The sequence below is a fragment of the Delphinapterus leucas genome, chromosome 6 (genome assembly GCF_059928025.1).
Source record: "Delphinapterus leucas isolate spDelLeu-1000000601 "Yukka" chromosome 6, BTC_Dleu_Yukka2, whole genome shotgun sequence".
Taxonomy (NCBI): domain Eukaryota; kingdom Metazoa; phylum Chordata; class Mammalia; order Artiodactyla; family Monodontidae; genus Delphinapterus; species Delphinapterus leucas.
In genome coordinates, this window is record NC_143134.1 from 41871679 (window position 1) to 41895669 (window position 23991).

Sequence of the window (23991 nt, forward strand, 5' to 3'; positions counted from 1 at the left end):
GATGCAAAAATCCTCAACAAAATACTAGCAAACAGAATCCAACAACACATTAAAAGGATCGTACACCATGATCAAGTGGGGTTTATCCCAGGAATGCAAGGATTCTTCAATATATGCAAATCAATCAATGTGATAAATCATATTAAAAAATTGAAGGAGAAAAACCATATGATCATCTCAATAGATGCAGAGAAAGCTTTCGACAAAATTCAACACCCATTTATGATAAAAACCCTGCAGAAAGTAGGCATAGAGGGAACTTTCCTCAACATAATAAAGGCCATATATGACAAACCCACAGCCAACATCGTCCTCAATGGTGAAAAACTGAAAGCATTTCCACTAAGATCAGGAACAAGACAAGGTTGCCCACTCTCACCACTCTTATTCAACATAGTTTTGGAAGATTTAGCCGCAGCAATCAGAGAAGGAAAGGAAATAAAAGGAATCCAAATCGGAAGAGAAGAAGTAAAGCTATCACTGTTTGCAGATGACATGATACTATACATAGAGAATCCTAAAGATGCTACCAGAAAACTACCAGAGCTAATCAATGAATTTGGTAAAGTAGCAGGATACAAAATTAATGCACAGAAATCTCTGGCATTCCTATACAGATGAAACATCTGAAAGTGAAATCAAGAAAACACTCCCATTTGCCATTACAGCAAAAAAAATAAAATATCTAGGAATAAACCTACCTATGGAGACAAAAGACCTGTATGCAGAAAATTATAAGACACTGATGAAAGAAATTAAAGATGATACAAATAGATGGAGAAATATACCATGTTCTTGGATTGGAAGAATCAACGTTGTGAAAATGACTATACTACCCAAAGCAATCTACAGATTCAATGCAATCCCTATCAAACTACCACTGGTAGTTTTCAAAGAACTAGAACAAAAAATTTCACAATTTGTATGGAACCACAAAAGACCCCGAATAGCCAAAGCAATCTTGAGAACGAAAAACGTAGCTGGAGGAATCAGGCTCCCTGACTTCAGACTATACTACAAAGCTACAGTAATCAAGACAGTATGGTACTGGCACAAAAACAGAAAGATTGATCAATGGAACAGGATAGAAAGCCCAGAGGTAAACCCACACACACATGGTCACCTTATCTTTGATAAAGGAGGCAGGAATGTACAGTGGAGAAAGGACAGCCTCTTCAATAAGTGGTGCTGGGAAAACTGGACAGGTACATGTAAAAGTATGAGATTAGATCACTCCGTAACACCATACACAAAAATAAGCTCAAAATGGATTAAAGACCAGATGTAAGGCCAGAAACTATCAAACTCTTAGAGGAAAACATAGGCAGAACACTCTATGACATAAATCACAGCAAGATCCTTTTTGACCCACCTCCTAGAGAAATGGAAATAAAAACAAAAATATACAAATGGGACCTAGTGAAACTTCAAAGCTTTTGCACAGCAAAGGAAACCATAAAGAAGACCAAAAGACAACCCTCAGAATGGGAGAAAATATTTGCAAATGAAGCAACTGACAAAGGATTAATCTCCAAAATTTACAAGCAGCTCATGCAGCTCAATAACAAAAAAACCAACAACCCAATCCAAAAATGGGCAGAAGACCTAAATAGACATTTTTCCAAAGAAGATATACAGATTGCCAACAAACACATGAAAGAATGCTCAACTTCATTAATCATTACAGAAGTGCAAATCAAAACTACAATGAGATATCATCTCACACCAGTCAGAATGGCCATCATCAAAAAATCTAGAAACAATAAATGCTGGAGAGGGTGTGGAGAAAAGGGAACCCTCTTGCACTGTTGGTGGGAATGTAAATTGATACAGCCACTGTGGAGAACAGTATGGAGGTTCCTTAAAAAACTACAAGTAGAACTACCATATGACCCAGCAATCCCATTACTGGGCATATACCCTGAGAAGCCCATAATTCAAAAAGAGTCATGCACCAAAATGTTCATTGCAGCTCTATTTACAATAGCCAAGAGATGGAAACAACCTAAGCGTCCATCTTCGGATGAATGGATAAAGAAGATGTGGCACATATATACAATGGAATATTACTCAGCCATAAAAAGAAACGAAATTGAGCTATTTGTAATGAGGTAGATAGACCTGGAGTGTGTCATACAGAGTGAAGTAAGTCAGGAAGAGAAAGACAAATACCATATGCTAACACATATATATGGAATTTAAGAAAAAAAATGTCATGAAGAACCTAGGGGTAAGACAGGAATAAAGACACAGACCTACTAGAGAATGGACTTGAGGATATGGGGAGGGGGAAGGGTAAGCTGTGACAAAGCGAGAGAAAGGCATGGACATATATACACTACCAAACGTAAGGTAGATAGCTAGTGGGAAGCAGCTGCATAGCGCAGGGAGATCAGCTCGGTGCTATGTGACCGCCTGGAGGGGTGGGAAAGGGAGGGTGGGAGGGAGGGAGACGCAAGAGGGAAGAGATATGGGAACATATGTATATGTATAACTGATTCACTTTGTTATAAAGCAGAAACTAACACACCATTGTAAAGCAATTATACTCCAAAAAAGATGTAAAAAAAAAAACAGTGCCAAAAAACATTTGCTACTTACTCTTCACTGAGAAGTAACTGGGTGTCTATATGAAAGCCTGCTTGGAATTAAATTTTGATGTAATATTTAAGTGATTACACAATGAATTTCCAAAGCCACTTTCTATGCTTTTAGTCTTTCCTTACCATGTGAAAAAGTAAAATTTGTAAACCATAAAGTTTACTTGGTTCTCATTTCATTTCTGAACTCTTAGCAGAAAAATACTTAACATAAGTGAAACTTGAGCCAAGTTTCTGTTCATGTGTTCCCCAGTGAAGAATCAAGGTTAGTCTAAATGAAGAACCAAATAAAAGTAGTCCTAATGCTAAATTAGAATTTCAACCTAGTTCAACTGGAAGAATATCTATTTTAGCAGGGGAAAAATTAAGTAGATTGTTGGGCACTTCGATTCAGGGATGCTACATACTGCCATGCAGTCCATGCTTTGTACAACTCCTGGGGGCACCATTAAGACTATCATCTATGTTAATGGAACCATCTGGAATTGTGCAGTGCACAACCTGTGCAGCCACTTCTGATGAATTCATGCTAAGTTATCGATTCCAGTCATTTTCAATTGTATTTTGAGTTTCATAATCTCAAACACCACTTCAAAGTAGCTTTGAGTTACAAAATGCTAATATGCATTGTCAGAATTATTTGTAGCTGATATGACATTCCTGAGAAGGATCTTGAAAGTTGCCCTGCAGGTTGAGGGGTAATTCAGTGAATAAAGCAGGAGAATATCCCAGGAGCAGCCCTGGGAATATCATTTGCAGGACACCCACTCATCCCCTGAAGTCCTTTCTCTTTGCAAAGTCCCTGGACCTAATGGTGTCCCCTCAAGATGAGGATTTTCCACCCCTGCTGAAGGAAAGGTTCTATAATCCCAAGAGAGCAAGTCATTCTTTGAACTGCTCAGTAATCTGTTACTTTAGAAGAACCCACTCAGATCCCCTTCTCACTGTGCCCTCAACCTACCATCTGAATTTGCAAGGCATCCGCCCACTAGAGTGTACTCTTCACTTCTAGACCTGACTCCTGGTCCCCGGGACCCAGAGTTCCCGCAACACAGGCCCCCCACACACTTGCTGGGACTAGGCAGCCTCTCCCCTACATTGGTCAGCTCCAGGCGGCCTCACCATCAGTGTGAGCTCCCTCCCTCTGACTCAAGACCCCAAGGGTGGGGTGACGACTGAGCGAGAACGGGTGGGCTGAGGTGTCCACATGCACACCCATCCCCTCTCATTATACCTCTCGCCATGTAGCCGGAGGCACAGGGCAGGGGACGTGGCCGGGACCAGCTCTACCAAAACCACTATGTTCTGGCTTGGAACTCCAAGAGTCTGAGAATTTGATCTTCAGACCCAGGCTTTCAGGTCATTATGAACATACATTTGCCAAGGTAGGAGGATAGAACCTATTTAACAATTCCTTAACTGGATGTATATTTTTTAAGTATTTGGATATAAGTATGTGGATCCTCATTTGTACTAGATTAACCAACCAACCAACCAAGATTGCCTGAGGCCAAGGAGTTTAAGTTTTAAAACTGGGATAGTTCCGAACAAATCCTTGCAATTTGTCCAGGATGAGGGCTTTCCCTGGACATAGGACTTGTAGTGCTAAAATTGGGACCAGTCAGTCACCCTGATTTATTCTCATGCTCTCAGCAACTCCACATGTAGCCACCACCTGATTCCATAAGAAAGTAAAAAGACTCAGGATTCAGAGCCAGATGTATCTACACCACACGTGAAAGGGCTTCAGTGAATATGACTGACATACAGGTGTATTCAGGTTCATCGCAGAAAGGGAACACCCAAACACATTACTCACACAAAGCCCCAGGAAGATCCAAAATGTCGAATCAATTCAATTTAGCAAATGTCAGGTACAGAAAACTGGGGTTTGGGGTGGGATCAAAAGGAAATAGGTTAGCTCAGAATCTGGAAAACAGGTCCTTTTCCAGACTTCCAATTCATATCAGTGCATGCCTTTTCTACCAAATTCACCATCAAAACCATTAGGTCATGTCTACACTTTCTGAGAAGCACTATATTTTCCTAGTTTCATTGTCCCAGATGCATGAGAAGTATTGTCATTTCACTTTCATTGTCAGGATTAGCCAAATTTAGTGCAAGATTATGAAACTCACAGAAAGACAACGTAGGAGGAACAATAATGGTTTTTTTTTTCCTTCCCTACCATACTGAACTATGTCTGACGAGGACCTACTCATCGAAAGAAAGAAATGCCTCTTTCTGTACGAAGGTTTAGGAGGCCTGCCGTGTGGACGGATGCACAGACCTGGACTTTATGAAAAGCCAGGGTCACATTACTCCAGCTGACCCCAGCTTATCAAGCAGATTATTTTGCTTCTAGCAACTTCTCAGTCAAGCTAACCTCCAGTGAGGTTTACACACCAATAGCACAGTAGTTATTAACATCATTTTAAATGCAGACACAGGAAAAAAAATCACCATTTCCTTTTTAGACTTTTGGCAATGGTCAAATTTTGAAGATACCCTGCCATTTTAAAGTCTAATTTACTTAGTTTAAATTCATTCATTATGTACCGTTATATGCTAAAGGTAGGAACCGCTGTTGGGAGATAATCAGGATTAAAAGGTGAGTGAGAAAAGACAAACATGAGCTAGAAGGGAAAAAGCCAGTGAAAAGAGAATGAATGAAAGATAAATGCACTTGAGTAATGCACTTGTCGTGGAGATTTGAGAAGGGTTATGTTTCCTTGAAGACTATCCTAGTAGCTCTGTTTAAGTAAGAAATCTTAGACAGAGGTAGCAGAGGTGGCCTCAAGACCTAACGCTTTATGTTGGGAATCTCCAGAATAAAATATGGACATCCTGGAACTCCCTTAACCCACTGGCATTCTGAACAAGCAGCAGACCATCTCTACCTCCACAGCTCACCCAAGAGCAGAAGCTACACCAACCAAAACCAGACGAGTGCCAATGTCTGCTTGTCTGATGTTCAAGTACTATCTTCCCAAGAGTCTGCTGAGCATCTCCAGGTGCTACACTCACTAGTATCTCGTGCTTTTTTTTTTTTTATTAAAACAATAAGAAAACCATTTATTTGCCCTACTTCTTCAATTTGGGCAGTGCTTAGTGGGCTCCACGTGATGTTGACTGGGGCAGTCCAGCTGGGACTGCAAGATCCTAGTTGGCTTCCCTTCCCTCCATGCCCCTCGGCTGGTATGACTGGGACAGCTTGGGGCTGGCTGGGCTTCTCTCCATATCTTCGTAATCCTCCACAACCTCTTTCCCAAGGTTGGTGTTTATCTCCAACCAACCTAAAGTCTAGACTCAGAACTGACACAGTGTTATTTCTCCCATTTGCTATTGGCCAAAAAAAAGTCAAAAGGTTAACCAAAACTCAAGGAGAGGGAAAAAGGACTGCATCTCTTTATGGTCTGAGAAGATGGGTGCAACAAATTCTTCCATTTCTGTCAGTACCTCATTCTTGACCCAAGGCATGTTGTCAGGAATTATGGGAAGAGGACTAAGGTCCAGAGTGCAGCCTGAAATCTGAAACGCCCCAAGTGAAAAGAGCAATGGAAACTGTATTATAACCACACACACACTCCTGACAAAGCTTTGTATTCAACGTGTCATGTCTGCACCTCCAAGACACAGACCCTTTGGGCATTTAGGCTTCTAAACATGGACGATAAAATCATTTTTCTCCCCTCAACAATATCAAACCAAAGCACTCCGCCATCCTCTTAATTCCATGCTAAATGACTTCATGCAAGGACCTGTTTACTTCCATTTTCTAATCTCATTTATAGCTGGTGAGTAAATCTTATGACTTTATATAAATCTTCATGAGAAAATCTTTATGACTTTTTAACTGTAAAACTCTACAGTAAAAGGAAAAGCACATTTGTAGGATTAAAAAAAAAACTGTGGGAAGATAGGTAGCCTGACCAGAGGGTTCACTTTCCATTCTGCTCTGAAGATAAAAATAATAGTGGAGGCCAAGAGACACATCTGTTTCTTTCCTTTAAGCTTTTAGTCTCTCTCTAATGCTCTAAAAAAAAAATTTTAAGACTTTTCTTGCAATTCTTTTTGCAGACTCTTTTTAGTGTGATCTTAAAAAATATTTCAAAGAATTCCATATGATAAAGGCATAGCAAAAGATTTGTTCTTTTCAAATAAACTGCCCTCGCTTTGTCAACAGTGTTTTCTAACTCAAGGCAGTCTGCCTTTTGATTTCCAGATCCTTCTCCTCTTCCCTGTCTAAATGGCAGGCTGAACTCGGGGCCTGAAAACGTCGGGGGTTCAGACGTCTGGGTTTTCTTTCTGGATGAACCATTACTGTGCCATGAAGCACTGGGAGCCTCTTCCCATTTTCTGTAACAAAGGAGTCTTCATCCGACAGAAGAGGATAATAGCATTGGCTTGGCAACTCCTCAGGAGCTTCAGGAGGCATAATTAATTAACATTAGTACTCTTGAGACAAAAAGAGCTATTTAAGTATAAATCTTAATTATCATGATTATTATGAGTCTATAGCTGAACCATACCCTTCTCCGTTTTTAAGGCAGAGAAGCAAGTAAAACTTTCTGTCCTTTCACTCCCAGGACAAGACATGGGTCCTGACAAATGGCCTTAAGAACAAGTAGTGGGGGGCTTTATATTTTCTTAATGTGTAACATTTGGAGAAATTTCCCCACCATACATTCTTTGGCCTAAGTACACCAAACCTAAACAGGCCAGTTCGAGGGCAATTCTAAGTGCTGTAGAGAGCTCTAGTTCATCCAGACGTCATGAGTCTTTGGATAAAACGGCACAAATGAAAAGCTGTGGGGAAAACTCTTCCAATATTTATAGTTTGCTCCTGACGTGCATTTTGCATAGGAGGCAACTGCTCCCAAATTAGGCAGCATAAGTCACTGACTCCCACTGCTTATGTGAATGAGCATTCTTGAGCTGTGACATTCTTCCTGAATGAGTGGGCCTTAAAGGCACTCTTTATGTACAGCCTAAAGAATGGAAAGCTTTAAAACCCGGGTGTTTTATCATCTAGTGCTCTGGCTAGGCTTGTTCCATTTGATTAATGATTTCAACAGGAGAATCCACTCTTAAGCAATCAACGTGTTCACGTTTACAGTAATATCTGACCTTGAAAATTCTTAGAACTTGTGCTATCTGATCAAAAGATGCTAACGAAGGCTCCAGGTTTCTTCCTCATGGCACTCACAAGCAATCTCTCTGCCATGAATTTCTGCTAGAATTGTGCTTAAAAGGTACCCTCACCACTCCTAATCTCCACTCAGTCTCCACCCACACATTCGTGCTCATGAAGGTACTTCTCTATAGGTGGGATTGAATTCCAGTGACATCCACATAATGGATCAATTTCATCTTAGACAAGTCTTATTTTTGACCTGTAAGCTAAATAGGATACAGCAGAATCTTTAGAGAATCCTCAGATAACCCCATGCTTTCTATGTTTGTGCCTGCACTGCTGTCTCTACTTATTCACTCTCCCAAACCTCCTTAAGCCATCCTACCTTTTGCCAAGCCCAATTAGAGTGCATCTCTGTGCACCAACTATTCCATATTTTTATCATTATTGCTGGTTAATACCCTTGGAGAGTCAGTGGGGTAACCTCGATGGATGCCTGACCAGTTCTTTCAGTGCTCACACCCCCACCCCCACCACTGACCCTGGCTAGGTTCTGCAGGGCAGAAGCGAACTACCCTTACTACTCAAAGTGTGGTCCATGGATTTTGAGCACCATCTGGGAGCTTGTTAGAAATGCAGACTCTAAGCCCTTCTCCAGGCTCATAGCATCAGAATCTGCATTTAACAGGATTCCCAGGAGATCTAATTGCTCATCAAAGTTTGAGAAACCCTGGTTTACAACTCCATGGCAAGTTTGACCAAAGTCCAAAGGCCCCAGTGGACATAAAGGATAGTAATTTTTTCAGTGAAGCGTAGAGCAAACCTGAAAATAGCATACCTAAATATTGAGGGGGGAGGGCAGCGACTGCAGAAAATATTAGGGGTAAGGGCAAGAGGTGTGTTTTGTCCCCAGTGGCACATGTCTGGACCCCACTCCAAATGGAGAGGGGGAGGAGACAGCTTAGACATCTGAGAGAGCTCACATTCACCCACCCTCTCTAGAAGCCCAACGCTGACTTAGTTTTCTCCTGAAAGGGCCTAGTCTAGAAAGCTCAGGTAGTCAGGGGGCAGAGTCTGGAGGTCCTCTTCTCTGGGCAAGCCCAAGCCTCTAAATGAGGGAGGACAAAGCCAAAGCCAAGAGAAAAGCGTTTCTGGTCAGCAAGTTTCTTCCTAAAGGCTATAGGGCATAAGCACAAAGGGACGTGAGGATGGGTACCGTGTCATTATGCTCTCACACCTCCCTCAGGAGAGGACCACACAGAGCTCCTCCCTATTCCGGGTCAGGTACCCTGAGGGCACTCTCAGATGCTCATCTTCACAACCACCTTCTAAGGAGGTGCTAGAACCCTACATTTTACAGAGAAGCAAAGCTAGGTTTAGAGGTGGTAAGAAAATCACTCAAAGCCACACAGGCCGTGAAAGACAGAACTCTTATGTGAATCAGATCTGAGTTCCAAACCCAAACCCTTCCCCCTGTGCCAAGCTTCCTTTGGAATAATGAGGAGAGGGGGATAACTATGTTTAAATTCTAAGCTCAAACACCAGATATGAATGAGTCATTTGGATCCACAGCAAAAGACAGGAGTTAACTCATTAAAAGTAAAATTTTTGAGGTTCTACCTATTCCATTTAGTTTTTCTGTTCAACGGCTTCCACAAAAAGAGAACATTCGAAGGGGTGCTTAATTCTTTATTGCCTGCAATTTCTGCACACTTTCAGCTGAACAGCTTTCCTTCCTGCCTTCCATGAGTAGATCCTGCCTAATAGCGGGATGGGGACATCCCTGGGAATTAGAAGCCAGGGTAAAGACCACCACAAACAGAAGCAGGGGACAGAAATGAAAGCCCAAGTGTTTCTTCATCTTTCATCATTTTATGGGTGGTTGCAGTGTTTTCTATTATTGGGAAAAAGGGCTTTGTTTTATTGCCTGTTGGTGGGTAGCCCAGCGCCCTCTGTTTGTTAAACCTCCAGACAGATCTGACAAATTGTTCAAAATCCTAGGTTTCTAGTACAACAGGATGTTAAGCAAGACTCTCCTGCCTTAGTAACCGACACCAAAGTGAACATGAGACACTCACAGGCGGAATTCACAAAGGAAATGGCTGAGAACTGAATCCACTGTCCTTTGAAACATCTGATTCACGCTGAGACTTCAAAAGGTCCCAGAGAGAAGAGAAAAAGGAAGGACTTATAAAGAAGTTTCTTTGGGGAGAAGCGTTGCCAACGTCACCACCCCACCATGGGGCTTCCACCGGCTGCGCTTGAGGACGTGCCCTGTGTCCTCTGCAGGTGAAAGGCTCAGAGGACAAGTGTCTGGCTCTGCCAGAGAAGGCTCAGGCCACCTGTGGTGGAACGTTTGGGTTCCACCTGTACACCCAGAAATGTCAGGCAGAACAAGGGATCACTAGGGTTCCCCGTGGACCAGATGGAGGAAGTCCGCACGAGGAGTCCAGAGGGCCAGAGGGACCCCCAAAGCTGCATTCCTGGGTGCTGAGGAAGGAGGTGCTTCCAGCAGCCAGAACAGAAATGCATTTATGTCGTGGGAACTGCAGGAGAGGGGGCTGCAGAGAGAGGAATCTCCACACAGGTCTCCAGGAAACAAGATCGGTGAATCGGCATTGGACACCACCGGGTCCCAAGAGCACAGAGCCACCAGCCAGCACACTTCCCCGCCCTCTGTACCCCAAGCCCAACCCCTCCGCCTCATTAGCGAGCTCCAGCCCCCGCCCCCATGCTGCCAGCCCAAACTGGGAGGGGAGAGGACACTGACCCTCAAAACAAGTCCAGAGTTGGTTTCTAACTCAGAAGAGACATCCTGTTTCTCAGTTGAGATTTTGTCTGCAACCTCAAGTGACCAAAGGATTGTCTGTTACTCAACAATGAGCAGAAAAATCTTACTTGGGTCAGAGCTCCCATCCAGACCAGTGACTCTCACACTTGGCTGTACATTGGAGTCACTGGGAATCTCAAAAATGAAAAATGCCAAAGCCGGAGCCACTGAATCAGAATTGCCAGAGATGGGCCCCAGGAATGTGTCTTAAACAATGAAATAAGATAAAACAACAATTAAAACTCACCAGTTGATTCTAACGTGCAATATAGAGCGCGATGCTACTGTTCTAGGAACCCGAGAAGATTACTCTTACTGACTAAATTGTAAAGGGCCGATGGAAAACCAAAACAAAATGAAATTAATTTGACTGTCACCAGTTGTGCTCTTCCATGTGTTAGAAAGATAAACACCACCATTCTCTAGATTGCACTGCATGTCATGCTTTAGACATAACTCAGAACTGACCAGAGCAGAGTTCAGTTCTAAGCATGGGATCCGAAACAATCGATCTAGTGTTTGAAGTTTGGGAAAGTCTTTCCTCCCTTTCTCAGTTGCTAGCCAGGCTGCCAGTGATGATCAGATAGAAAAAGCACTGGCCTGGTACCCGGGCCCTGCTGACATCCGAAAACCTGATAACACCTGTCCCTCCTCACAGCACCCTGGCTAGGGCTGGTGTCTGGTATCGGACTCGGCAAGGTCCCAGCACCCCGGAGAGACGTTATATGGGGATCTTTACTGCCTTTCTCCCAAACTCACACGCCATCGATGGCACCCTCCTGGCCTGGCTGTTGCTGGCTCAGGGTCTCTCTGCCCCATCCTTGCTCCAAGTGGAAAGCAGAGTGTCTGCCACCACATCCCGCGTTTCCACACCATGCTGTGCAAGAGGCAATCGGGAATGTCACTAGGTTCAGTCAGCCATCCTCCTCCATGCTCACCCATTTTTCTTTTATCAGGGACTTTTTGTTTATTTGTTTTTATTTCTGTTTTAATTTCTTTCAACACGCTTCATTCTCTATCTCCAAATAGCGGGTGAATTCCTAAACAAAGGGACCATTTCACAGAAATCTCAGTTCTGAGCTGAATGAGGAACACACATGCCCAAGGACGAAAGAGCTGCCATTTTAATTCTTCTGGCTTCATACGGTGATGCAAACAGCTTCACAGGGATCCCAGGGTGCCTGCTTCCTGGTAAGTCCAGAAACTCCCAGTGTGAAAAAAGGGGATCTCATCAAAACAACTAGGAAAAAAAGTAGCTGAAACTTCTTATCATAAAGATTTGTGGGAGCTAAACTTCTTGAGCAATTACTATAAGATGACAGCAGAAATACTGAAGGGCTATAAATCCAAATGTGACCTGATGTCCTTAACTTGGAATGTACATTTAGACCAGAAGGGAAATTACATATATATATGCTATTTGTCTATTTTTCTTTAGTTTTAAAGAAGGTTAAGAGGGAAAGAAAGCAATTCTAAGAAAAGCCATTATCTGTGGGCTACGGCTACAAATCTCATAAATACCCACAAAGATTCTATCACACAAAGCCAAGTAAGGTCACACTCTAATTGGTCCAAGTGGTTTATGGCCCATAAGGCCCATTTATATCCACTATCAACCCGGGCCAAGTCTCTTTCATTTCCACTTTCATTTATTACTCCTTGATAGCTGGTCCTTGAGTAAATACTTAAAATGAAAAAAAAAATCAGACTTTTCTAAAAGCCGTATTTACACTGAAGATCTGATAAAAAGGAATAAATGAACAAGAAAATGGAAAAAAAATTGAGAGAAGAGAACATCTTTATAAAATGCAGCTTAATTTTTGTTTTAGATAAATAAATATTTCCTTTTAAGGGAATATTTGAGAGACTCCAAAATATTCTTATGCCAGAAAACCATTCTTTCCTATCACTAGCTAAGTTAAAACTAACAAAAGTGATCGATAAAAATGAGGCCACAGAGATAAGAGGAGTTAAGCTCTACCAAATATTGGTACCATACAGAAATGTTCAAAAGAAAATACATCAAAATCCTATCTAAAATAGAAGCTACTGGCTTTACACTGACAGAACAGTGCTCATATCAAAGCACACAGACCACTTCTAAAACTTTTAAACACCAGACCTTCACCCTGGAATCAAGTTCACCTCCAACTGTTTCAAAAGTCAGTTGTTGGCCAAATTCACATAAAGTCTGAAGTTTAGTTAAGAGTAACATACCAATGTCAGTTTCTTAGTTTTGACAAATGTAAGTAATGCAAGATGTTAGCATCAGGGAAACAAGGTGAGGCATATCTGGGAACTCTGGATACCATCTTTGCAACTTTTCTGTATATTTAAAATTATTCACAAATCAAAAGTTTATTTAAAAGCAGACAAAAAGCACTTGTCCCAAAAGCAGTCTCTGAATTTAACTATAAAGCTGTTATCCCTCCAAACATGCAGGAAAAAGAACATAGCAATCTAGCTGTTTACTACAGCAAATGTAGCCAAGCAACTAAACTCTCAATTAAGAGGAAGATTTAATGAAACAGACAACAACTGCCAGGGTGTCTGGGTAAGTCAGCCAAACATAGCTTGTTTTATGTGCTCCTGAAAGGCTGTTTGTAAATCAAACTTATATAATTCAAATCACATTTTGAGCACACTAAGGAAGCCTGTGCATTTAAAAAGCTGTTGAGGGGCTTTTTGGAAGATGGCAGAAGAGTAAGACACGGAGATCACCTTCCTCCCCACAGATACATCAGATATACATCTACACGTGGAACAACTCCTACAGAACACCTACTGAACGCTGGCAGAAGACCTCAGACCTCCCAAAAGGCAAGAAACTCCCCACGTACCTGGGTAGGGCAAAAGAAAAAAGAATAAACACAGACAAAAGGATAGGGACGGGACCTGCACCAGTGGGAGGGAGCTGTGAAGGAGGAAAGGGTTCCACACACTAGAAGCCCCTTCGCGGGCGGAGACTGTGGGTGGTGAAGGTGGAAAGCTTCGGAGCCGCGGAGGAGAGCACAGCAACAGGGGTGCAGAGGGCAAAGCACAGAGATTCCCGCACAGGGGATCAGGGCCGACCGGCACTCACCAGCCCGAGAGGCTTGTCTGCTCACCCGCCGGGGCAGGCGGGGCTGGGAGCTGAGGCTCGGGCTTCGGTCGGAGCGCAGGGAGAGGACTGGCAGCGTGAACACAGCTTGAAGGGGGTTAGTGCACCACGGCTAGCCAGGAGGGAGTCCGGGGAAAAGTCTGGACCTGCCGAAGAGGCAAGAGACTTTTTCTTGCCTCTTGGTTTCCTGGCGCGCGAGGAGAGGGGATTAAGAGCGCTGCTTAAAGGAGCTCCAGAGAAGGGAGCGAGCCGCGGCTATCAGCGCGGACCCCAGAGACGGGCATGAGACGCTAAGGCTGCTGCTGCCAACATCAAGAAGCCTGTGTCCGAGCACAGGTCACTATCCAAACCTCCCTTCCGGGGAGGCTGTTCAGCCCGCCACTGCCAGGGTCCCGTGATCCAGGGACAACTTCCCCGGGAGAACGCACCACGCGCCTCAGTCTGGTGCGACGTCGCGCCGGTGCAACGTCACGCCAGCCTCTGCGCCGCAGGCTCCACCCGCACTCCGAGCCCCTCCCTCCCCCCTGGCCTGAGCGAGCCAGAGCCCCCGAATCAGCGGCTCCTTTAACCCCGTCCTGTCTGAGCGAAGAACAGACGCCCTCTGGCGACCTACACTTAGAGGCGGGGCCATATCCAAAGCTGAGCCCCGGGAACTGTGTGAACAAAGAAGAGAAAGGGAAATCTCTCCCAGCAGCCTCAGGAGCAGCGGATTTAACCTCCACAATCAACTTGATGTACCCTGTATCTGTGGAATACCTGAATAGACAACGAATCATCCCAAATTGAGGAGATGAACTTTGAGAGCAAGATTTATGATTTTTTCCCCCTTTCCTCTTTTTGTGAGTGTGTGTGTGTGTATGCTTCCTGTGTGAAATTTTCTCTGTACAGCTTTGCTTTCCCCATCTGTCCTAGGGTTATATCCGTCCGTTTTTTTGTTGTTTTTGTTTTTTTCTTTTTTTACTTAAAAAATATTTTTTTCTTAAAAATTATTTTTTAGTTTAATAAATTTATTTTATCTTACTTTATTTTATTTTATTTTATCCCCTTTCTTTCTTTCTTTCTTTCTACTTTTTCTCCCTTTTATTCTGAGCTGTGTGGATGAAAGGCTCTTGGTGCTCCAGCCAGGAGTCAGTGCTGTGCCTCTGAGCTGGGAGAGCTAACTTCAGGACACTGGTCCACAACAGACCTCCCAGCTCCATGCAATATCAAATGGCGAAAATCTCCCAGATATCTCCATCTCTACACCAACACCCAGCTTGACTCAACGACCAGCAAGCTACACTGCTAGACACCCTACGCCAAACAGCTAGCAGAACAGGAACACAAACCCACCCATTAGCAGAGAGGCTGCCTAAAATGATAAGTCCACAGACACCCCAAAACACACCACCACACGTGGACCTAACCACCAGAAAGACAAGATCCAGCCTCATCCACCAGAACACAGACATTAGTCCCCTCCACCAGGAAGCCTACACAACCCACTGAACCAACCTTAGCCACTGGGCACAAACACCAAAAACGACGGAAACTACGATCCTGCAGCCTGCGGAAAGGAGACCCCAAACACAGTAAGATAAGCAAAATGAGAAGACAGAAAAACACACAGCAGATGAAGGAGCAAGGTAAAAACCCACCGAACCTAACAAATGAAGAGTAAATAGGCAGTTTACCTGAAAAAGAATTCAGAATAATGATAGTAAAGATGATCCAAAATCTTGGAAATAGAATAGACAAAATGCAAGAAACAGTTAACAAGGACCTAGAAGAAATAAAGATGAAACAAGCAACGATGAACAACACAATAAATGAAATTAAAAATACCCTAGAAGGGTTCAATAGCAGAATAACTGAGGCAGAAGAATGGATAAGTGACCTGGAAGACAAAATAGTGGAAATAACTACTGCAGAGCAGAATAAAGAAAAAAGAATGAAAAGAACTGAGGACAGTCTCAGAGACCTCTGGGACAACATTAAACGCACCAACATTCGAATTATAGGGTTTCCAGAAGAAGAAGAGAAAAAGAAAGGGACTGAGAAAATATTTGAAGAGATTATAGTTGAAAACTTCCCTAATATGGGAAAGGAAACAGTTAATCAACTCCAGGAAGCACAGAGAGTCCCATACAGGATAAATCCAAGGAGAAATACGTCAAGACACATATTAATCAAACTGTCAAAAATTAAATACAAAGAAAACATATTAAAAGCAGCAAGGGAAAAACAACAAATAACACACAAGGGAATCCCCATAAGGTTTTAACAGCTGATCTTTCGGCAGAATCTCTGCAAGCCAGAAGGGACTGACAGGACATATTTAAGGTGGTGAAGGAGAAAAACCTGCAACGAAGATTACTCTACCCAGCAAGGATCTCATTCAGATTTGATGGAGAAATTAAAACCTTTACAGACAAGCAAAAGCTGAGAGAGTTCAGCATCACCAAACCAGCTTTACAACAAATGCTAATGGATCTTCTCTAGGCAAGAAACACAAGAGAAGGAAAAGACCTACAATAACAAACCCAAAACAATTAAGAAAACGGGAATAGGAACATACATATCAATAATTACCTTATATAAATGGATTAAATGCTCCCACCAAAAGACACAGACTGGCTGAAAGGATACAAAAACAAGACCCATATATATGCTGTCTACAGCAGACCACTTCACACCCAGAGACACACACAGACTGAAAGTGAGGGAATGGAAAAAGATATTCCATGCAAACAGAAATCAAAAGAAAGCTGGAGTAGCAATTCTCATATCAGACAAAATAGACTTTAAAATGAAGACTATTACAAGAGACAAAGAAGGATACTACATAGTGATCAACGGATCAATCCAAGAAGAAGATATAACAATTGTAAATATTTATTCACCCAACAATACATAAGGCAAATACTAACAGCCATAAAAGGGGAAATCGACAGTAACACATTCATAGTAGGGGACTTTAACACCCCACTTTCACCCATGGACAGATCATCCAAAATGAAAATAAATAAGGAAACACAAGCTTTAAAGGATACATTAAACAAGATGGACTTAATTGATATTTATAGGACATTCCATCCAAAAACAACAGAATACACATTTTTCTGTAGCGCTCATGGAACATTCTCCAGGATAGATCATATCTTGGGTCATAAATCAAGCCTTGGTAAATTTAAAAAAATTGAAATTGTATCAAGTATCTTTTCTGACCACAACGCTATAAGACTAGATATCAATTACAGGAAAAGTTCTGTAAAATATACAAACACATGGAGGCTAAACAATACACTACTTAATAACGAAGTGATCACTGAAGAAACAAAGAGGAAATTAAAAAATACCTAGAAACAAATGACAATGGAGAAACGACGACCCAAAATCTATGGGATGCAGCAAAAGCAGTTCCAAGAGAGAAGTTTATAGTAATACAATCCTACCTTAAGAAACAGGAAACATCTCAAATAAACAACCTAAGCTTGCACCTAAAGCAATTAGAGAAAGAAGAACAAAAAAACCCCAAAGTTAGCAGAAGGAAAGAAATCATAAAGATCAGATCAGAAATAAATGAAAAAGAAACAAAGGAAATGATAGCAAAGATCAATAAAACTAAAAGCTGGTTCTTTGAGAAGATAAACAAAATTGATAAACTATTAGCCAGACTTATGAGGAAAAAAGGGAGGAGACTCAAAACAATAGATTAGAAATGAAAAAGGATAAGTAACAACTGACACTGTAGAAATACAAAAGATCATGAGAGGGCTTCCCTGGTGGCGCATTGGTTGAGAGTCCGCCTGCCGATGCAGGGGACACGGGTTTGTGCCCCGGTCCGGGAAGATCCCAAGTGCCGTGGAGCAGCTGGGCCCATAAACCATGGCCGCTGAGCCTGCACGTCCAGAGCCTGTGCTCCACAACGGGAGAGGCCACAACAGTGAGAAGCCCGCATACCAAAAAAAAGAAAAAAAAATCATGAGAGATTACTACAAGCAACTCTATGCCAATAAAATGGACAACATGGAAGAAATGGACAAATTCTTAGAAATGCACAACCTGCCAAGACTGAATCAGGAAGAAATAGAAAATATGAACAGACCAATCACAATCACTGAAATCGAAACTGTGATTAAAAATTTTCCAACAAACAAAAGCCCAGGACCAGATGGCCTCACAGGCGAATTGTATCAAACATTTAGAGAAGAGCTAACACCTATCCTTCTCAAACTCTTCCAAAATATAGCAGAGGGAGGAACACTCCCAAACTCATTCTACGAGGCCACCATCACCATGATACCAAACCCAGACATGGATGTCACAAAGAAGTAAAACTACAGGCCAATATCACTGATGAACACAGATGCAAAAATCCTCAACAAAATACTAGCAAACAGAATCCAACAGCACATTAAGAAGATCATACACCATAATCAAGTGGGGTTTTTTCCAGGAATGCAAGTATTCTTCAATATACGCAAATCAATCAATGTGATACACCATATTAACAAATTGAAGTAGAAAAACCATATAATCATCTCAATAGATGCAGAGAAAGCTTTCGACAAAATTCAACACCCATTTATGATAAAAACCCTCCAGAATGTAGGCATAGAGGGAACTTTCCTCAACATAAAAAGGCCATATATGACAAACCCACAGCCAACATCGTCCTCAATGGTGAAAAACGGAAAGCGTTTCCACTAAGATCAGCAACAATACCAGGTTGCCCACTCTCCCCACTCTTATTCAACATAGCTTTGGAAGTTTTAGCCACAGCAATCAGAGAAGAAAAGGAAATAAAAGGAATCCAAATCGGAAAAGAAGAAGTAAAGCTGTCACTGTTTGCAGATGACATGATACTAAACATAGAGAATCCTAAAGATGCTACCAGAAAACTACCAGAGCTAATCAATGAATTTGGTAAAGTAGCAGGATACAAAATTAATGCACAGAAAATCTGGCATTCCTATACACTAATGATGAAAAATCTGAAAGTGAAATCAAGAAAACACTCCCAATTTATCATTGCAACAAAAAGAATAAAATATCTAGGAATAAACCTACCTAAGGAGACAAAAGACCTGTATGCAGAAAATTATAAGACACTGATGAAAGAAATTAAAGATGATACAAATAGATGGAGAGATATACCATGTTCTTGGATTGGAAGAATCAACATTGTGAAAATGACTATACTACCCGAAGTAATCTACAGATTCAATGCAAACCCTATCAAACTACCACTGGCATTTTTCACAGAACTAGAACAAAAAATTTCACAATTTGTATGGAAACACAAAAGACCCCGAATAGCCAAAGCAATCTAGAGAACGAAAAACAGAGCTGGAGGAATCAGGCTCCCTGACTTCAGACTATACTACAAAGCTACAGTAATCAAGACAGTATGGTACTGGCACAAAAACAGAAAGATTGATCAATGGAACAGGACAGAAAGCCCAGAGGTAAACCCACACACACATGGTCACCTTATCTTTGATAAAGGAGGCAGGAATGTACAGTGGAGAAAGGACAGCCTCTTCAATAAGTGGTGCTGGGAAAACTGGACAGGTACATGTAAAAGTATGAGATTAGAACAATCCCTAATACCATACACAAAAATAAGCTCAAAATGCATTAAAGACCTAAATGTAAGGCCAGAAACTATCAAACTCTTAGAGGAAAACATAGGCAGAACACTCTATGACATAAATCACAGCAAGATCCTTTTTGACCCACCTCGTAGAGAAATGGAAATAGAAACAAAAATAAACAAATGGGACCTAATGAAACTTCAAACTTTTGCACAGCAAAGGAAACCATAAAGAAGACCAAAAGACAACCCTCAGAATGGGAGAAAATATTTGCAAATGAAGCAACTGACAAAGGATTAATCTCCAAAATTTACAAGCAGCTCATGCAGCTCAATAACATAAAAACAAACAACCCAATCCAAAAATGGGCAGAAGACCTAAATAGACATTTCTCCAAAGAAGATATACAGAGTGCCAACAAACACATGAAAGAATGCTCAACATCATTAATCATTAGAGAAATGAAAATCAAAACTACAATGAGATATCATCTCAAACCAGTCAGAATGGCCATCATCAAAAAGTCTAGAAACAATAAATGCTGGAGAGGGTGTGGAGAAAAGGGAACCCTCTTGCACTGCTGATGGGAATGTGAACTGGTACAGCCACTATGGAGAACAGTATGGAGGTGCCTTAAAAAACTACAAAAAGAACTACCATATGACCCAGCAATCCCACTACTGGGCATATACCATGAGAAAACCATAATTCAGAAAGAGTCATGTACCAAAATGTTCATCGCACCTTTATTTACAATAGCCAGGAGATGGAAACAACTTAAGTGTCCATCATTGGATGAATGGATAAAGAAGATGTGGCACATATATACAATGGAATATTACTCAGCCATAAAAACAAATGAAATTGAGTTATTTCTAGTGAGGTGGAAGGACCTAGAGTCTGTCATACTGAGTGAAGTAAGTCAGAAAGAGAAAGACAAATATCGTATGCTAACACATATATGGAATCTAAGAAAAAAAAATGTCATGAAGAACCTAGGGGTAAGACAGCAATAAAGACACAGACCTACTAGAGAATGGACTTGAGGATATGGGGAGGGGGAAGGGTAAGCTGGGACAAAGTGAGAGAGTGGCATGGACATATATACACTACCAAACGTAAGGTAGATAGCTAGTGGGAAGCAGCCGCATAGCACAGGGAGATCAACTCGGTGCTTTGTGACCACCTAGAGGGGTGGGATAGAGAGGGTGGGAGGGAGGGAGACGCAAGAGGTAAGAGATATGGGAACATATGTATAGGTATAACTGATTCACTTTGTTATAAAGCAGAAACTAACACACCATTGTAAAGCAATTATACTCCAATAGAGATGTAAAAAAATAAAGAGTTTAAAATCAAAATAATTAATTAATTAATTAATTAAAATGCTGTTTAATAAATACCAGGATAACAGGAAGATGTATTGTGTAATGAGAATTATTGCATTCTCGTTTGGTGAAGGTGGCTTGCAGCCATCACCTGTGTCCATGTGGCTGCCTTGCGAGCCACACTAGTACATGCTGCCCAAGCAGCCCCTACCCCATGGGCCTCCAAGTTTCTGTTTTCCCTTCCCCTCTGCAAGGCTGTTTTTGTGTGGCTTTGATTAACTCGGGACTATTATGGTGAGGAATTCTAATCATGGACAGGTCCCAGTATCCAAACACAGGGCTCAGTCTCTACAATAGTACCAGGTATTTGGGCAACACAATCAAGCAAGTAAGAATACTTCACTGAGCAAGAGTAACTGGAGCAGGTAAATGCATGACATCATCCCTGCTTTTACTGAGGCTCCCACTGAAATTCTTCTGCTGACCATGTACCAGACTCCTGATGCCAGCCATCCTTTTCCCAACCCAAACCATTGGTCAGATTGGAACTTTTACCACTCCTAGAAAAACAGTTCAGGATCCCATCAAAGGATGCCAAAACTCAGTCAGCCCAGGTAAGCAAAACATTCCACAACACTAGTTTCTCATCCATGGATGAGAGAGCAGGATTCTGAGTCCCAAATGGATAAGGGACTGGAAAATATATCTTAAATAGTTCATGAGCCAACCAAATACAGTTCACCCACTCACAGATTTGTTTGGGTTTTGCCATTGTGGATACAAAATCTCATGTAACACTCGAGAGAAAAATAATGTGTGTTTATCAGAATATTGTTCAAAGTTATTCATCCCCATCACCTCCATGGAAAGAGTATGAATCCTTGCCCCTGGACTTGGCTTTGGCATGATGTTGTCAGTAATTGAGTGATATACCCTATCTTCTCCCCAGATGCAAAAACATCAGGTACTCACCATCATCGATTCCAGGCCAGCCCATGAAGTGAGCAGAAATCTGTTTCTCATCCTTCCCATACTCATTCTTGGCTACTAACTTGTAGTCCCCATTATTCATGTGAGTGGGATTATCCAGCTGGAGGCAGCCGTGGTACTCCGTGTGATTGGTAACATGGATTTTAGTACAGATGTATTTGGATTCATTCAAAATTGCCCCATTATAGAACCACTGAAGCGCTGGTTTGGGGTTGCCTTTCACAGTGAATGGAATGCACCAGTGGTGGTCTGAGGTTGGAGATTCGAGAAATGTGATAGTTGGAGCAACTAAATTGAAAAAGAGAGAGTTAATAGCATCAGAAAGCTCAGAATTCTCCCCATCTCCAGATCTCTGTGTCATCAATAGGGGATTTTTATTCAACCATTGTTTGGTTTAAGAAAACACATGACCCACAACTCTGGAATCCATCAATATTTTGTATCATCATCAAGGTTGATTTAACTTCTACAGAGAGCGTCAGAGAGACTCCTTTCCCTGCTCTGCTTAAAGCCCATGCACTGTAGTCATTTTCGCATCTATTCAGTGTGAGAACCAACTCCAAACAGATTCCTGAGATTTCTGACAGTGGAAAGCGTTCATTTGAAGTTGACTTTGGTTTCTAATATATATGCCTTTGATACTAGGGAGATTAATCACCAAAACATTGAGGACTACTATTTTTACAGGACTTCACTAAATAATACAAATAACGACAAAACTGACTTTGCAAATCTTGCCTGAAGCCCTGATCTTGCATAACTTTTCTAAAACAAGTAAAACTGGTCAATGCAATGAATGTTGCTATCGATGTTGATTGACTATTATAAAGTCTGATAAATTGATAATATTTTTCACCGATGGTCAATAGGAAACTCTCTTTAAAAGCACTACTTTTCATTACAGTACACCCATTTTTGCTGGAACTGGAGATATCAAAGTTTTGATCCTTTAAATGTCTGAGGTCCTATCTAAACCTGAACAAACTAGAGATTATTTTAACCTGAAGTATAAAGCACTTTATTCTTAGGGGAAACAAACATTATCAAGTAGCATCTTTAAACAGAGTACTTATCCTGAGTAAAGCTATTTAAAATCCCTCATAATTGTTTATTTTTATGTGATCTGACTTTGATAATTATAAAATCAAGGACTGGAAGAGACCTTTGAGACCTAATAGCATCATTTTTCAGATGAAGAAACCCAAGTACAATAAGGTTAAGTGACTTGGTCAAGGTTACTGAGTGAGGAAAATCTGGAACAGGAATCCAGATCTCCTAATACCTAATCCAGTAGCCCTTCCCCTCATGCACTGCTTCCTGGTTGTATACATTCATCACACAAAGCGGGGGAAATCATAACCTGCTAACCAATACACTCTGAGTGGGATCACTGCAAAGGATGTCTCAGTTGCTAATATTCTTTATCACTTATTCCTTCTACTTGTTATCTAAACTTTGATAGACAAGGCCAATTCTCAAGACCATGGAGACTATATAGATATTAACCTAAACTGAGAAAAATTTGAATTGGAGTGCCCTTACTTATAGGTCTGTGTCACAAACACAAGGACCACGATGGGGCAGGAACAATACTTACCTTCCTCCTACCAGCCCAGGTGCCCATGCCTAGGCCTCACTTTTTCCTGTCACCACACTCAAATTAGCTTTATGTGAGGTGTTGACTTAAGGACATAAAGTTGGAAACTGGTTGCATGTGTTTGGGGATGACATTGACTTCAAGCTTCCATGTGGGTCAAAATGATGAGAAATTATGAGTCCAGGACCTTCTGGGCATCGGGGTAGTATTGACAGTGACGAAAGGTTGGTGATTTCATTCACTCCAACAATCACATACGGAATGTGTGTTATAAGTGAATGTTAACCAGTGTATCAAACCTTGTGCCTACATGTGTGTAATGCATATTCATACTTACACACATGCACACTCGTGTTTTTCTCATCCAAATCCTAATCCAAACAGAGTAAAACCTCGTTACTTTATACCATGGCAGCTCAGAATTTCCACTCATGTGAAGATTATGTATTTTTTACTGAATACATACACCGTCCACACTGAATGCAACAATCCGGAATGTTAAGTTATATGTTGTATTGCTTATGATACTGGAAAATAATGCACATATGCTTAAGAAACTTTAATATCGTATGTCTTCAGTAGAGAGAAATTTAAAACAGTTATAAAAGTTTTTTTGCAGGTGATAATAATTTTCAGTCATTTAAGTAGGACTCCTCCAATTCCCCACAGAAGCTTGATGTCAAATAAATGGGGTAATTTTTTTTTTGTATCAACAGTATAATTAGGTGTTTGTGAACAGCCAGCTCAGTACTTTAGGTATCACAACTTTAAAGGTTCATATTGTTTTTACAGAGCAAAAAATTTAGAAACTGGTTTATCAGAATTTAAAC

General features: G+C 41.4%; 1 protein-coding gene across 2 annotated transcripts in view; it reads right to left on the reverse strand.

Annotated features, from left to right (window-relative positions):
* NTRK2 (neurotrophic receptor tyrosine kinase 2) overlaps positions 1-23991 on the reverse strand; it is a 166002-nt gene that overhangs the window by 79487 nt on the left and 62524 nt on the right. For both annotated transcript variants that reach the window (XM_030759451.2, XM_022558878.2), the window contains exon 8: positions 21547-21852. In XM_030759451.2, coding sequence (XP_030615311.1) covers positions 21547-21852 — 306 coding nt within the window. The remainder of the gene's footprint in view (positions 1-21546; positions 21853-23991) is intronic.